The sequence below is a fragment of the Centruroides sculpturatus genome, unplaced genomic scaffold (genome assembly GCF_000671375.1).
Source record: "Centruroides sculpturatus isolate CEXI.00-Female unplaced genomic scaffold, Cexi_2.0 scaffold93, whole genome shotgun sequence".
NCBI classification, from domain to species: Eukaryota; Metazoa; Arthropoda; class Arachnida; order Scorpiones; family Buthidae; genus Centruroides; species Centruroides sculpturatus.
The window spans coordinates 91,573-106,492 of NW_019384297.1; the positions used below are offsets into that span (position 1 = coordinate 91,573).

At 28.4% G+C, this 14,920-nt stretch overlaps 3 protein-coding genes across 4 annotated transcripts in view; 1 reads left to right on the forward strand and 2 right to left on the reverse strand.

Moving 5' to 3' along the window:
- LOC111625079 overlaps positions 1 to 12,880 on the forward strand; it is a 58,755-nt gene extending 45,875 nt beyond the window's left edge. Inside the window, 11 exon segments of the mRNA XM_023368145.1 lie at positions 8,445 to 8,541; positions 9,679 to 9,863; positions 9,866 to 10,160; positions 10,234 to 10,362; positions 10,468 to 10,589; positions 10,926 to 11,096; positions 11,512 to 11,662; positions 11,790 to 11,950; positions 12,050 to 12,227; positions 12,307 to 12,529; positions 12,662 to 12,880. Of these exon segments, the coding sequence (XP_023223913.1) occupies positions 8,445 to 8,541; positions 9,679 to 9,863; positions 9,866 to 10,160; positions 10,234 to 10,362; positions 10,468 to 10,589; positions 10,926 to 11,096; positions 11,512 to 11,662; positions 11,790 to 11,950; positions 12,050 to 12,227; positions 12,307 to 12,529; positions 12,662 to 12,818 (1,869 nt within the window). The 3' untranslated portion in view covers positions 12,819 to 12,880.
- On the reverse strand, positions 426 to 7,569 carry LOC111626640 (glucose dehydrogenase [FAD, quinone]-like). 2 transcript variants are annotated; one of them, XM_023370126.1, is made up of 10 exons: positions 7,461 to 7,569; positions 5,648 to 5,850; positions 5,292 to 5,481; positions 5,020 to 5,151; positions 4,623 to 4,744; positions 4,129 to 4,299; positions 3,903 to 4,053; positions 2,839 to 2,999; positions 1,795 to 1,972; positions 426 to 667 (listed from the first exon to the last, which is right to left on the reverse strand). In XM_023370126.1, the coding sequence occupies exons 1-10, from the start codon at positions 7,543 to 7,545 to the stop codon at positions 441 to 443; spliced, it is 1,620 nt and encodes a 539-aa protein (XP_023225894.1). In that variant the 5' UTR covers positions 7,546 to 7,569; the 3' UTR covers positions 426 to 440. The 2 variants fall into 2 exon arrangements, with proteins under 2 accessions (XP_023225894.1, XP_023225969.1); XM_023370201.1 differs by lacking the exon at positions 5,648 to 5,850 and having other exon boundaries at positions 7,461 to 7,550.
- Positions 12,881 to 13,087: 207 nt separating the features above from the next.
- Positions 13,088 to 14,140, reverse strand: LOC111625162 (transmembrane protease serine 3-like; the record flags this gene model as incomplete). The annotated part of the gene is made up of 3 exons (XM_023368253.1): positions 13,088 to 13,345; positions 13,419 to 13,573; positions 13,855 to 14,140. Coding segments are annotated over 3 exons (630 nt in total), but the record flags the coding sequence as incomplete, so codon positions are not given.
- Between the last annotated feature and the right edge of the window lie 780 nt (positions 14,141 to 14,920).

The following is a 14,920-nucleotide window of genomic DNA, read 5'->3' on the forward strand; positions in this document are numbered from 1 at the left end:
CGTTGTACGAATCACTTAGATTTTACAAATACGTGTGCCGGGCTGTGAACGGCTCACGTATTTGTAAAATCTAAGTGACTCGTACAACATAGGATTCATATAATATGGAATTATCTACAGTGTTATAGGTGAGGGTCTACTGTAATTGAAACAAGTAATCTCAACCAGACTTAATATGAAGGATAGTTTTAGTTTCTGAAAAGTGGACATACACAGAGAAAAAAATATACTGTAACGATTTTATAACATAAAAATAAGAAATTATAGAGTAATGCAAATTATGATCTCATCGGTTATATAGTTATATTCTACTGTTAACTTAGTTATTTAATTTAGAAAATGTACAATCGGTATTATACAATACATCTATCATTTCAGTCTATATATTCAAAATGACAATACGTGTAAACGACTTATTATGATTAATTATTTAATAAAAGTTACCTTAGACGAGGATCGACTACAGTACTTTTGTCGCCGACGTTTCCCATTTTACAAGTGCCGACAGGATGATACGATGTTTGGGTGATAGTCTGGCTAACACATGCCAAATATTCATCGGAAAACTGCTTATGTTTTTCACAGCCTGGAATTATGGCATCTATCGCTTTGCTACCGATTTTTTTCATTGCGCCAGTTGAAAAGAGATCCAGACAAATTTTTGTGCCTATACATTTCAAATTTTCATTTTTAATTTGATTTTTTTTATGTAAAAAATTTGTTAAATAACAATACTTAGAAACTTTTTCAAATATTTCTATAAAAATTCTAATGATTATACAGTTTATTGCTTAAGTACTGATAACAATACATGTACAGCAACACAAGCAAACTCGCATATACTCAAAGTCGTAATTATCTATATTTATCTGCCTCGTGCAAAGTTTTATTTTTGGGCACCTTAATTTTTCCCCATCCCCAAAAGGGATAAAACATTAATAAAACAAATATGAATATTGACTGAGGATCAACGAGTAGATCAAATACAATATATATATATAATAGAACTTTATTAATTCTGACTATTTGGGGGAAGTTTTCGTCCGAATTATCCAGGTTTTTACTCAAATGCCTATTGTCCGACCTCACTCGAGAAATGACATATTTCTTCCTCTATCTCCCCTCATCTTCTTGACCTTTAACCACCAAAATTTAATAGCATCAATCCCCCTAATACACAAACCTCCCAGCAATGTTTCGACAAAAAGACGGGAGTTATTAATGGGATGAACAAAATCGTTCCTCCCACACACAATGTTACACGGTAGTCCGAAAATTATAGGCATTTCGGAATTAGTAAAATTCAGATTAGAGAGATTTTACTGTATTTCTATTAACAATAATTATTATTGTTGGAAAAAATTCATAGCTATCCTATGATATATAGGCTATCTGTTCTTAATAGCTTAGAACCTAATTGTAGTTTCTAATGACAAAATATCGTCGTTAGTTGAACACATGAATCTACCTCTCGTCATGTATCCTAATATTTAATTAATATAATAGAATACTGTCTTGGTTCGTACCCTTTCTATAATAGAAAAAAGCTATTAAATTGAACAAAATTACAAAGATAGCAGCTACCCTATTTACGTAATGATTACATACATATTTGATAGTTTAAAAAATTTTTAAAAAGATACAGTCTTTATATTTATTATAATAGGCGAATGTCTAAACAGATCTATTTAAATTAATATCGTAATTAGATTTGATAGTTAATTATAGAAATATTCTTAAGACGTCATTAGTGTTGGTTTTTATAGTTTTATAAAAATTAAAATAATAAGTTACCTTCGACCAAAACTTTAAGATCATCGGGATGAGAAAAGTAATTGGGATCAATAATGGGATGATCGTAAGGATTTGCCGAATTTAATCGAACTTCTCCTTTGCTTTTAGGTCTTTGTAGAAGAGGTGAACACGTGATTGTATGATTATTAACGTAAGGGAGAATGTATTCTTTCAGTACCTGTAATTAAAAATTATAATCACATTTAAATAAATCACAAATAATCGATGAAACGTTTGATGTATTAGCCTAAATCTTAAAACATTTACACAAATACTAGTATGTTTACTAATTATAATGGTTACCGAAACAAGAAATATTCATTGCAACTCATTCGATAAGACAAGCCAAGTCAGTGTGTCATATAGGAATTTTATACGATACCTATATGAAGTTATTTAGGATACTTATAAAGTGTTTTATTGGAGAAATTAATCAGATAGAAATAATTTATTAATTATAATAAACCGAATTTTTATACAGTAATATTTAGGAAACTTCAGAAGGTTGAAAAAATTGAAATCTTGTCTTAAATAAGTCGAGAGTTGGAAAAAATGATCTTTGGATTATTGAGGGATTTATTTTAACGGCACGAGGTCAATACAGTAATTAAAAACAATGTTGGAAAAGAATAAGACGTTAATTCAATACAAAATATTGTCAGGATTTTTAAAATTCAGTCGTATGTTAATCAAGTGGTTAGCGTGTATACGTGGAGGACATTTCAACAGTTTTTGTAAAATATAGAATAACTTCAAAAAATTCATACGCTTTTATAAAAAAAAATTTATGTAAATAAATGCATAATTAATTAATTTTCTGTTTATTCGAAATAAAAATTTGCTAGAATATTTGTTAAGATTTTGATGCAACTCTGATTTTTATCTCAAAGATACACGAACACTTGGACTCTGTTTATGAATAAACAATAACCGTATTCATTTATTAAACGATTAATTTATCTAAATAAAACTAATAAAAGTTTTTTGTAACTTTTATTAGTTTTAAGTGTAAAAATGACTTTTCAAAAAGTGGATTTTAAATACCTGATCTGATAAACCAACAGCATTTTTAAAAGTAGTTCCTCCATCGGAAGCTAAAGAGATTATTCCTAATACCAATTCTATATCTGGCCAATCTTCTATTTTATTATATTTTGTATTCACAAAGCCAACAATATCGTATCCTGCTAAAGTACTTAATATTCCTGTAAAAGTAAATAATATTTTACTTACACCTTATCATTTACTATTTACAGTATTTCTATTTTGAAATAGATAAATTATTGTATTATTTTCATAAATAAATAATTAATATATTTAAATAATTTAATCTCCTGTAAAAATTTTATTTTGTAATAATTCTAAATCATCAAAAATTATAAGTATTATAAAATTTGATTGTGTTTTATTTAAATTTTCAGATAAGATCTGGCCATTTAGCCAAGTTATTAATTACTTTCTTGTGTTTTAATAGAAGTTCTCTCTGGGTTTAGTTAATCTTTAATTTTTATTTAAATATTGATATATAATATATGTTATATAGTTTATGAAAATTATTTGCTAAAAACATAAAAAGAATATAAGCTAATGTATTTCAGTTATATATTCTCCACAAATAAGTTTCAATGAGACTTTATATTTAAAAACACATATTTTTTTCTTTACAGATTTTTATGTTAAAATTGGTACTTATATATTAAATCATCATTATTGTTTTTCCTTTTTTTCTAGTTTAAGTTGGTTAATACTAAACTAAAGTATAAATAATTTTTGGTGAAGGTTTGCCAAGGAGTTATGTCTTCAGCCTACCTCTCTGGGAAACCCGGGATCGAAATCTGACAAGTAATTCCAGTAATTTTTAGACCTCACAATCCCTCACAGTCCCTCACAATCCGATCGCCTCTATTGTGGCCTGGGTAAATCTCCGATGAGTACGAATTGAAAGATTCTCTCAGAATCCATAGAGTAGAAAGAGTAAAAAATGGGAAAAACAAAGTTTGTTTAAAGTATCTGATCTGACGAATTTATGGAAAAATCATTTGAAACGTTGAAATTCTTTTTCATTTTGCAGGTATTCATCGTACAATACATAGCGATGGATGAGTTACCTTTGTTTTCTTTTAAATATGATAAAACATCGTCCACTTGTATTCTTGATTTTAAAAGAGTTTCCGGTGATTCTACGGTAGCGATCATGGCTAAGGTGAACACATGATCCTGGAGGTTTTTTCCTACAGGAAGATCGGAAACGACAGGAATCTGAAATTTAATATTAAACTAGTTTATTGTAAACTTTCAATTTAATGTTGAAGAGTTCTAAGTTAGCAATTTTACCCGAAGATTTTCTAGTTCTTCCTTTGGTCCAATACCTGACAACATCAATAACTGAGGAGAATTTATGGCTCCTGCAGACAATATTACTTCTCTACGAACTGAAACGGTTATAGTTTTGCCATGGTAATCGAATGTCACACCAATTGCACGTTTATTATTGTCAAAGTTGATCTAAAATATAGTATATTATTTTACTTATCATTAATACACATGATTTTATTCTTATTTAATTCTTATAGTAAATTAAAAGCTATAGTTATTCTAAAATTTAACATATTTTTAATTGACGTATTTTATGGCGTAGCTTTTGTCCACCAAAAAACAAGCTCAAAAATCGGTCTGCATTAAGAAATGAAATGCATTTCCTTCAATAAAAACTATATCAATAACGGCTCCCTGTGTTATGTGTTACTGAAGAAAGCCAATAGCTTTTAAAAACAAAATATAAAAGTTATTAATAAAAACCAGAAAATGTATGGTTGAAAAGTAAATACTTTTGTTACGAATGCAGAAGTACGAATGTCTAAATTTCTTCTTCCAACTATAGGATCTAAAAATGCCTTCTTTGTACTGCATCGTCTTCCATCTCTTATTGTTGCTTGAACTTCGGAAAATACTGAAAATATATAACAAACTTCATTATAGATTACATTTAAATTTAATTATTTATAGTAGTTAAAGAAATGGATATCATTATTTATATTTTAAGTTTGTAAAACTTATAGAAAATTGATTTTTTTTTACGTTAACTTTGTTGGTACTTTCATCTAATACGTTACGTAGTATATTTAGTAAAAGAACAAGTTTTTAAAAATTGATACTTTACTTGAGGGGAAATAACCAGTAATTCGTAGTATCAACACAACTTAATAGGAAGAATTTTTAGTACACCTTTTTGAGATGCTCCATTGTAATCTCCAATGGGATAACCGAGTTCTTTTCCAGCTTCCAACATGGCCTTATTTATAGGGTTTTTGTACGCTGGCTTATCGACTGTTAATTCCCCTCCTGTTCCATGATAATCTGTAAAGAAATTTAAAGGAACAAATGTAGAAAACTCAGAAATTTAACAACGATATTTGCTAAATTTCTAAACAATTTTACTTCGTTTATTGTAGATATTTCACTTGTAAAATCGAATAAAAATTTAGTCGATAACAAACCTTTTTCGGTAGTTTCTGGGACTCTATTGTCCTCCGATTTTTTAAAATAAGGCAAGACATCATCGAAACTCCATCCTGACGCTCCGTCTTCAGCCCATTGATCGTAATCTCTCTTATTACCCCTCACGTAAACCATAGAATTGAGAACGCTGCTTCCTCCCAGTACCTTTCCTCTTGGCCAGTTACTCCGCTATTTCCAAAGAATGTTTATTATAGTAAATGTAATAAATATACTTTCATAATATAATACTTTGGAATAGTAATATTTAGATAAAAGAAATTATAATTTTTCAATAGAATTAAATATTTTAACAACCAGTATAGAAAGTGAATAAAAACTAATTAGTGCACAGTACTTGTTGATTATATCCCCGACAAGAATTTTTTTGTCTGGTTGTTGTGTATTTCCAATCGTATTTCGTTTTTTGCAGGTGTATGGAGAAAGATGTCGTTTCCGAAATGAGATTAGGAAGTTCTCCAGCTTCTAAGAGTAGAACTTTTATGTTTTCATCTTTAGATAATCTGTTTGCAACAACGGATCCCGCAGATCCACTTCCCACTAGAATAAAGAAAACGATCGATTAAAATATTAATGGTAATTTGATATAGCCTACGTTATAAAATTTTTAAATATGTTGAAAATATGATTTTCAAAATATTTTACTATATAATCAATCCATGGTATCTGATATTCACAGGTTGTTTATATATAATACAGAATTATCTTCCCTTCAGAATCAAACATATTATAACCTATCTCATGATCATATTTATTTATTTATTTAAAACTCTTTCCCCCTGTGAGCAATAAAAATGCGTTTTAAGTAAGCCTATTATGGGTGTTGCCAGACCTATAATTGGACGGCCGTATGGTGAGGGATATGCCCGACATATCAGCAGAATACACCCGAAAAACTCCTGGTGATTTCGACTTGCCTGGATTCAATCCAGAGTCCCTCAGGACTATTCTGCCTTTCATGGTCATAGTATGTTGGATTCCTGATATAACATGTTGTTCAGTCAAATTTAATTTAATAAATGTTAAACTTGACTAGCATTGTTACTATCGTCAGAGAGGTCATGAATATTTCGTTGTTCCAAACAGCTACTCCCGAAAACTAGAGGCGTTTAGTAAAAAAAAAATCTCAGAAGACCCAGAGAAAAATGCAAAAATTGTCACACAAAGACTGCAGAGTATAGAAATACCAAATAATTATAGATACGATTACTGTCGTATGTAAATCTTTAAGTGAAAACAGGAGTGCCAAAGCGGTAATACCCGAATGGTCGGGGCATTCTCGCTCGATGGATAGCATTGGATTATTATTCAAAAATATTTTTAAAATAACTTGTATATTAAGTAAATAAAATCGAATGTAAAGAACACTTTAAATTTATATTTCACTAATAAAGTTTTCATGTTTGTATAAATCTGAGTGTGTAATTTTAGTTTTCTCTTAGATACGAGGCATTACCAAACTTTCTCCTATGTGACATTTAATTTAATACCGATAACGTTAACTCGATACGGACACTAAACCGAAATTTCTAGTTAGCGTAGTTGTCTAGTTACTAATATTATAATTCTAAATTTACTTTTTTAAATAAAAGAGAATAAATATTAAGATATTATTTGTGTAATTTTAAAATTTAAAAATGTTAATATATAATTCTCGTATTGTGTAATATTTCGTAATGCAATTATGTTTTGAAAAAATTAAGTAGCTATATTTAGATAGAGACGAGTCAGTAGGATTGTTTAGCCAATGCCTTAAAATTTAGTCTTTTATATAGAAAACATGACAATAAAAATTGTAAATAAATTATAATTTCCTTTAATGAACGATAAAAGTCTTATTTGTTTTATTGATTTTATTTATATATATTATTTTTATGACACTAGGAAAGAGATAGACTGGATGTCTAGGTGTCATTTCATCTCTTTCCTATCATATAGCATTTATGCTAGCCAATACGTGGTAATTTCATCATTTAAATGGAGAGTAAATTTATTTTAAAGTTTATTTTTCCTTTAATATTACTAAATTCGATTATCCTTTATACTTATGCCGGTAAGAAATGCATGTATTAAATTGATTTAATATGTATAATTAATGATTAGTACAAACGTATACGAAATTAGATTTTAAAGTTAAATATAAAACTTACCAATCACGTAATCATATCGATCACGAAACTCCGGACTAACAGCTAATATTAAAGGGAAAAAAAGAATTAATTGAAAGGGTAACATTTCTTATTCCCTCAATTAATGATTTCTGACTAATTTATTATATTATATATTTATCTGTTTTATCAAAATTATCTCGAAAGGTCGACTTTATCATTAGATTGTGGTAAAACCCAATTGAAAGATTTAGTTTTATCGGAATAATTAAGTTAATGCTAAGAAACCGATAGGGTTTTACTCAGTTCAAATTATGTTAATCGTCATATTATATAAAATAAAATTATCATTTTTTCGAGGAATGCTGTTTGTATATAGTAGGAACAACGTATAGGCCTACATATACATATGTTGTCGTTGTTCCTGACAAATTTAACTTTTGGAATACCGGTATATACAGTAATTCACAGCACAAAGTTTATTTATTGATTAAATTAAAATCAAAATCTCATTTAGTTGCCAAGAAATTATATAGTTTGTATCGAAAACTCGTCCTTAATCTTCTCCAGTCTCTGCGAGTAAAATTGGCTGTAGTCGGGTTTAAATGCATTTACTAAAAGTGTTCTCCAGAGTTTAAAAACAGGCATATTTTACGTTTAAATAAGCATCACTTCGGGAATAAAAGAAATATATTCGGGTTACAAACGGATCATTATTTTCGCATAAACTAATTATTTGTATATTATAATCTACAAACTAAATATTAGAAATTTATATATAAAGACCTAAGCAGAGAATATTAGAATTTCTATGACTTCTACGAAAATCGTATCAACTTTGACGAACAGAAAACACCCATTGTAAAGAACTCGAAAGATTTTGTAATAATTACGCGATAAATATATCTTGGAAGATATTAATAACTAGACTTTATTGTTAACTCTAATCTTGATTCGACCTTCGGAACTTAGACGTATTTATAACTAAGGTGAGAGAGCTTCGATGCATAGTAGCAGATTCGATAGATTTACAGAGAAATGTTTCGTCTTATATTACTTGCATTGATTTCATTCATAAGAGCAGGCGATGTAGATTTTCGCAAGGAGTACGATTACATTATTAGTGAGTATTATCAATAGAAAATATCATGTTTTGATATATTTATAAATATTATTTTAATGATACAAAATGATTTTTAAAGCATGAATTTAGAAGGAAAATATTGGGGGAAAAAAAAGTTTATTTAATGAAGGAATAATGAGTTAAGTGTTATACTTTTATTAAGAAAGAAACTTTAATTTTTCTATCCTATCAGATTCTACTTAGAAACTCAAATGACAAAAACCTATACCACTAAAATCAAAGACCAAATAGCTTAATTTCGAGTGTATAGATGAGTTTTATAATAATTTGTAGATGCTAATAACGAGTAAAATATTCATTAAATCCGACACCACTCGAGATATGGTACCGGTACACGACCCCTTCTATCTTCCCATTTCCTTGATCTTTAACCACCGAAATTTATTAGCAAACATGCCCCTAATATACAATGTTCCCTGCAAAATTTCAGAAATATTCGACAAAACACACAGGAGTTATTAAGCTTGAAAGTGAGTGAACAAAATAATGTCTTTCCCATACAAACTTTCAGAAAAATCCTCAACTTTTTTGCATTTCTTGGCCATACTCTTTCAGAAACACAAGAATATATATATAATATATAAAACAATAACTAGATCACTACATATTTATAGATTCAATGGTCTAGTTAATGTTTTATATCTTGATAAAAAGATAAAAGAATTCCAGCGTACAAACTAGTTTTTATAACGCAAGAGAACGATTTAAATATTCCCAAGGAGTATGATTATATTGTTGTTAAGTACGAGTAATCAATTATAAATAAATTATTATAATACATTAATAGAATTCACTTAAAATCCTTTTATTGTTAATATAGAATTTATTTAATTTTCAATTAAATATATATATATATATATAAAATCAAGTAATAAATATGTATAGGGGAAACCACACCAGAACTGAACACTTAAACGATCCACCTTTTAGAAATTGAAGAATCACAATATAAATACTGTACATTAATCTACAATTTAAAGTGCAACATTAAACAAAACTTAACATTAACTTTGTTTAATTTACATAGAGAATAAGAATCAGTAAAATTACACACAGTAAACTCAACACTGTAGATCTTTTATGAAGTTCTAAATAGGATCATTGTACTTTTTTCAGTCGGAGCAGGATCAGCAGGAGCCGTAGTGGCAAACAGACTGTCAAAAGATGCTAATATACACGTGTTATTATTAGAGGCAGGATCTAATCCTAGTCTTATCGCTGAAATGGCAGCATTTCCTGCAGAATTACAGCAAACAAAATATGATTGGGAATTTAAAACAGTTCCTCAGAAATTGTCTTGTTGGGGACTTAAAGATCAAGTATTGTTTTTTTTTTTTCCTCCCTAAATAAAAATCTTAATAAATTTTATTATTTCTAAAACAATTGTAATAATTTTTTTTTACAATAGCGTAGCTGCTGGCCTCGTGGTAAAGTTCTGGGAGGAAGCAGTATTCTTAACTACATGATATACGTAAGAGGAAATAAAAGAGATTTTGACGAATGGGCTAAAGATGGTGCGACAGGATGGAGTTATGATGATGTTTTACCTTATTTCAAAAAATCCGAAGATAATCGAATCCCCGAAATTAATCAAAATGGTACAAAATGTTATGTTCTATATTAAATATAAAAGGGATAGATCTATCTATAATTATAAATCGATTTATTTAGGTTATCACGGTATAGGAGGAGAACTAACAATAGAAAAAGGACCCGACAACCCTTTTAAAAGAGCATTTTTGAAAGCAGGGAAAGAACTTGGATACGATATAGGAGATTACAACGGTGAATTTCAGAAAGGTTATAAAGCAAATTTTTATTAATTTTTTATTAATTTAATACCCACATATTCTATGTCTTATATCAATATATTATATAAATTTAAAATGATAATTTCTTTTTTAGTATTTTCGGAAGTGCATGGAACATTAAAAGATGGAACTCGATGTAGTACAAAAAAAGCATTTTTAGATCCAATTAGAGGAAGAAGAAATTTAGATATTCTTACATCAGCTTTCGTAAGAAAGGTATCTTAAATTAATGCTATTTTTACTAAAGAAACATTCTACATATTTCATTTGTTTAAAGAAAAATAGGGAAAGGGACCCGAATGTCTATAACACTTCTTAATACCATTATGAACAAATGCCTTTACATTTGTTCGTAGTAAATGATAACTGGAAGATTTCTTACTTAATTTACTTAATTATTGCATTCTAAGATGCTTGAATATATTTTTGTTTTTAGAGATTGCTCTTACATAATGGTCCTTTCACTGGGGCACAGTCTAAATCTTAGTATACAAAATTTGAATGTAATTTAAAAAATGCATTATAAAATAACTACTTAATTAAATTTTACAGATTAATTTTGATGATGATAAACACGTAAAATCCGTGACTTTTGATTACAAAGATAGAACAGAAACAGTTTCAGTTCGTAGAGAAGTAATTTTATCTGCAGGTGCGATCAATTCTCCTCATCTCTTGATGTTGTCAGGAATTGGACCGAAAGAAGATTTAGAAAAATTTAAAGTAAGTACGTATACGTAAGATAAAAAAAAAAACACTATTTAAGTCAATAATAAAGTAAAACCTCGCTAAATCGAACTGTTTTCAATGAATAAATAATGTTTTTGTGAATCATCAGTGGTGGAAGCATGAGAACATATCAGCAAATATAACCTTCAATTAATGTAAACATAGCTATAGCATTCTATTTTAATATTGTTCTCAATAAATGGAAACGTGTACCATTATAAAATAACATTAAATGGTATGAAAAATCTTGTCTTCTTCCAAAATTCAGGCTGCTAACGAAGTTGATATACACTTTATATTGACAACAAAATACTGATCGCATAAGTAAAATCATTATTACTATAGAAATAATAGAAATCCCAATAACCTTTATGTTTAATTAAATGCTATATATTTTTTTTTTTTTCAGATACCCGTAATCTCTAATTTACCAGTTGGAAAAAACCTACAGGATCACATCTCCACTGTTTCTTTGATCTTTACAACAGATGAACCACATACATTATTAAAATCTAAATTGACTACAGATGATATAATAGAGTATTTAAAGAATGATCAAAGTAAGAATATATTTATTTCTGAATTACTGTAATAATTTAATATCAGGACGGCTGAGAGAGAGAGAGAGAGAGAGTAATTAATTTTACATTTTTTTTTTTTCCTCATACGAAATTTATTTTCTTTTAGATAAATTAACTACAATAGGAGGTGGCGAAGGAATTGCCTTTGTGAATACAAAATATAATATTATAAAAGATTGGCCAGACATAGAAATAATACTTTTTAAATTTAGTTTAGCTTCTGATGGAGGAACAACGTTTAGAACAGGGATTGGAATTACAGATGAGGTAAGTAATTGGTATTTAATGATAATTTTCTTTCTTACGTTTCTTTTATTCGATTTTTTAACGAGTTTATTATAATTTACTTTCGGATATTTTTTTCAGATGTTTACAAAATATGCAAGTTCGTACGTTAATAATGAAACGTTTACCTGCCTTCCATTCCTACAAAGACCTAAAAGTAGAGGAGAAATTCGATTAAAATCGATAGATCCTTACGAACATCCAATCATCGATCCAAAATATTTTTCTCATCCAGATGACTTGAAAGTTTTAGTTGAGGGTATAAGAATCTTTCTTAAATAATCGATAATAATCTATTATTACGAGTTATTCATTTATTGTATTAAAATGTTTTTAAGGAATGAAAATTTGTCTAGAAATAACATCTACATCAGCTATGAAAGAAATAGGAACAAAACCAATAGAAACTATTATTCCTGGTTGTGAAAAATACGAGAAATACTCAGATGATTATTTAGCTTGTTCTGCCCAAACATTTACACAAACAGTATATCATCCAATTGGAACTTGCAAGATGGGAAGTTCCTCTGATGACAGATCTGTTGTGGATCCTGATCTCAAGTAAGTGTAGAAATTCGAATAATTATTAGATACATTCAATGAGTTTAGTGAATTTGTGATGTGTTCGATACTTTTTATTTTATTTTACTAAATCTGAGCCATTTCACTCCAACTTACAATACATTTTTGCAGAGTTATAGGTGTTCAAGGATTACGCGTGGCAGATGCTTCTGTTATACCTCTCATGGTAACCGGACATACAAATGCACCTGCAATTATGATAGGAGAAAAGGCTTCGGATTTGATTCTTAATGATTTAAAAACAATAAAATCAAAGGAAGAATTATAAATAAATAAATAAATTTGCTAATAAATTGAAATAATTTAATGTACGAATTTATACATATAAAATATATAGGCTATATATGTAAGTTATTGTTATTTTACATTGTTAATTGACTGTTGAACACAAGATTGTGTTATTATATCATTATTATATCAAAAAAACACTTCTTCAAATATATCTTACACTCTTTAATTACAAAAAAATTGTAGGGAAAATATGTATTATATCCCCAAAAGTACAGTATGTATTAATATTTCAACAATGGTTGATTATTTATAAAAAAAAATGTAATGAAATATTTACATAAATGATTCTTTTTAAACTGTATATATATCGTCAATTCAGTCCAAATCTACAATGCAAAAATCTTCATCTACGTTATCTTTAATCCATTTTACATAACGATTAATAGCTGTATAAACAGCGGGTATACCTAATGGAGCGCATCCTGCCCAAGTTCCGAAAGAAGTGATACCAACAGTTATATTTCGATCACCTTCATCGAGAATAAGAGGACCTCCCGAATCTCCCTAAAATTTTATTTAAAAAAAAAAAATCACATTTTTATCTTCTTATAAGATAACTAATAGAATATTTACTTACATTGCATACTCCGACCATTAAACTTCCCGCACATAATTGATTTTTTGAGAGATAAATAGTGCCCAAACCAGCCACCCAATAAATGAAACTGCACCAACGATGAGAAGAAATGTCCACTTTTACTACTTGTAACAGTTCTGGTATGCGATTATTTACTTCAAAATTAGAAAAAATATCAATGAATCCAATTAATCTCATTAAATAAATTATTTGTTTTAATTCATTTAAATATGTACAAATTTGCAATTATTTTTTTAGATCTATATTCTAAAGTCTATAAGTATTGAAAGAATCACTGATCATTCCCGTCTTTGTCTAATATTTTTGACCATAACTAATATAATTGTCGTGAAAAATTGATTTTATAACAGTAATATAATACCTTAAATAATAATTTAGCCTATAAAATACAAGATTAAAATGCAGATTAACTTACTTCTTCGTGTATTTCCCCATCCCATGGCTAATGCCATCTTTCCTACAAAATCTTGATTTGTATTCGGAATACAAACTGCTTGAGTATTTTCATCAAATTGTAAAGGTGTCGACAATTTACATAAAGCAATATCATTTTTTACTCTGAAAGATTTATATTCTTTATGAATAATTATTGACGAAAACGAAACTTTCGTCGATGATAATGATCTGTTAACGTTGCCCACGACAGCAGAAAACGAACGAATCGGATAAACTTTACCTCTAAAACTTAAAAATAACAATAAAATAAGATATTATATATTTAATTTAATTAACTAATAATAATAAAATTTTATTTACTCCACTAAACAATGTGCTGCTCCTAATAACNGATCGGAAACGACAGGAATCTGAAATTTAATATTAAACTAGTTTATTGTAAACTTTCAATTTAATGTTGAAGAGTTCTAAGTTAGCAATTTTACCCGAAGCTTTTCTAGTTCTTCTTTTGGTCCAATACCTGACAACATCAATAACTGAGGAGAATTTATGGCTCCTGCAGACAATATTACTTCTCTACGAACTGAAACGGTTATAGTTTTGCCATGGTAATCGAATGTCACACCAATTGCACGTTTATTATTGTCAAAGTTGATCTAAAATAAAGTATATTATTATATTTATTATTAACACACGTGAATGAAATTCAAAGCTGTAATCGTTCTATAATTTAACATATTTTTAATTGCCTTATTTTGAGACATATATCACGTAAAATTTGACTAAAAATAAGGAACATAATTTTTGCCTTGCGAAGTTGTGATTTTACATAGAATAACGAATTGACCAAATTGGCCTTACGTACGCTACAGGTAACATCGACTTAGCTCAAGTCTTGAACAAAAATGTTAATAAAACAAATTATTTTTTTTTTTTTGGAAAATACAATTAACTCTAGATAAGATATAATCAAAAATCGCTTAATATTTTATGCTTAATAACAAAGAGGTATTTTGACATTTTTGGGGGTATAATTGAAGCATCGACCACACGTAATCCTTTAACGCCTTTAACCCTGATATTAA

What these genes read in the sequence shown, in the direction of transcription:
- LOC111626640 (XM_023370126.1), bottom strand. Translation starts at nt 7,545, where the DNA reads ATGTTACCCTTTCAATTAATTCTTTTTTTCCCTTTAATATTAGCTGTT. An exon ending in CTTCTGCATTCGTAACAAAA is followed by an intron (nt 4,300 to 4,622) that starts GTATTTACTTTT and finishes ACTATATTTTAG; the next exon opens with ATCAACTTTGACAATAATAA. An exon ending in TCTTAAAGTTTTGGTCGAAG is followed by an intron (nt 668 to 1,794) that starts GTAACTTATTAT and finishes TGAAATGTATAG; the next exon opens with GCACAAAAATTTGTCTGGAT.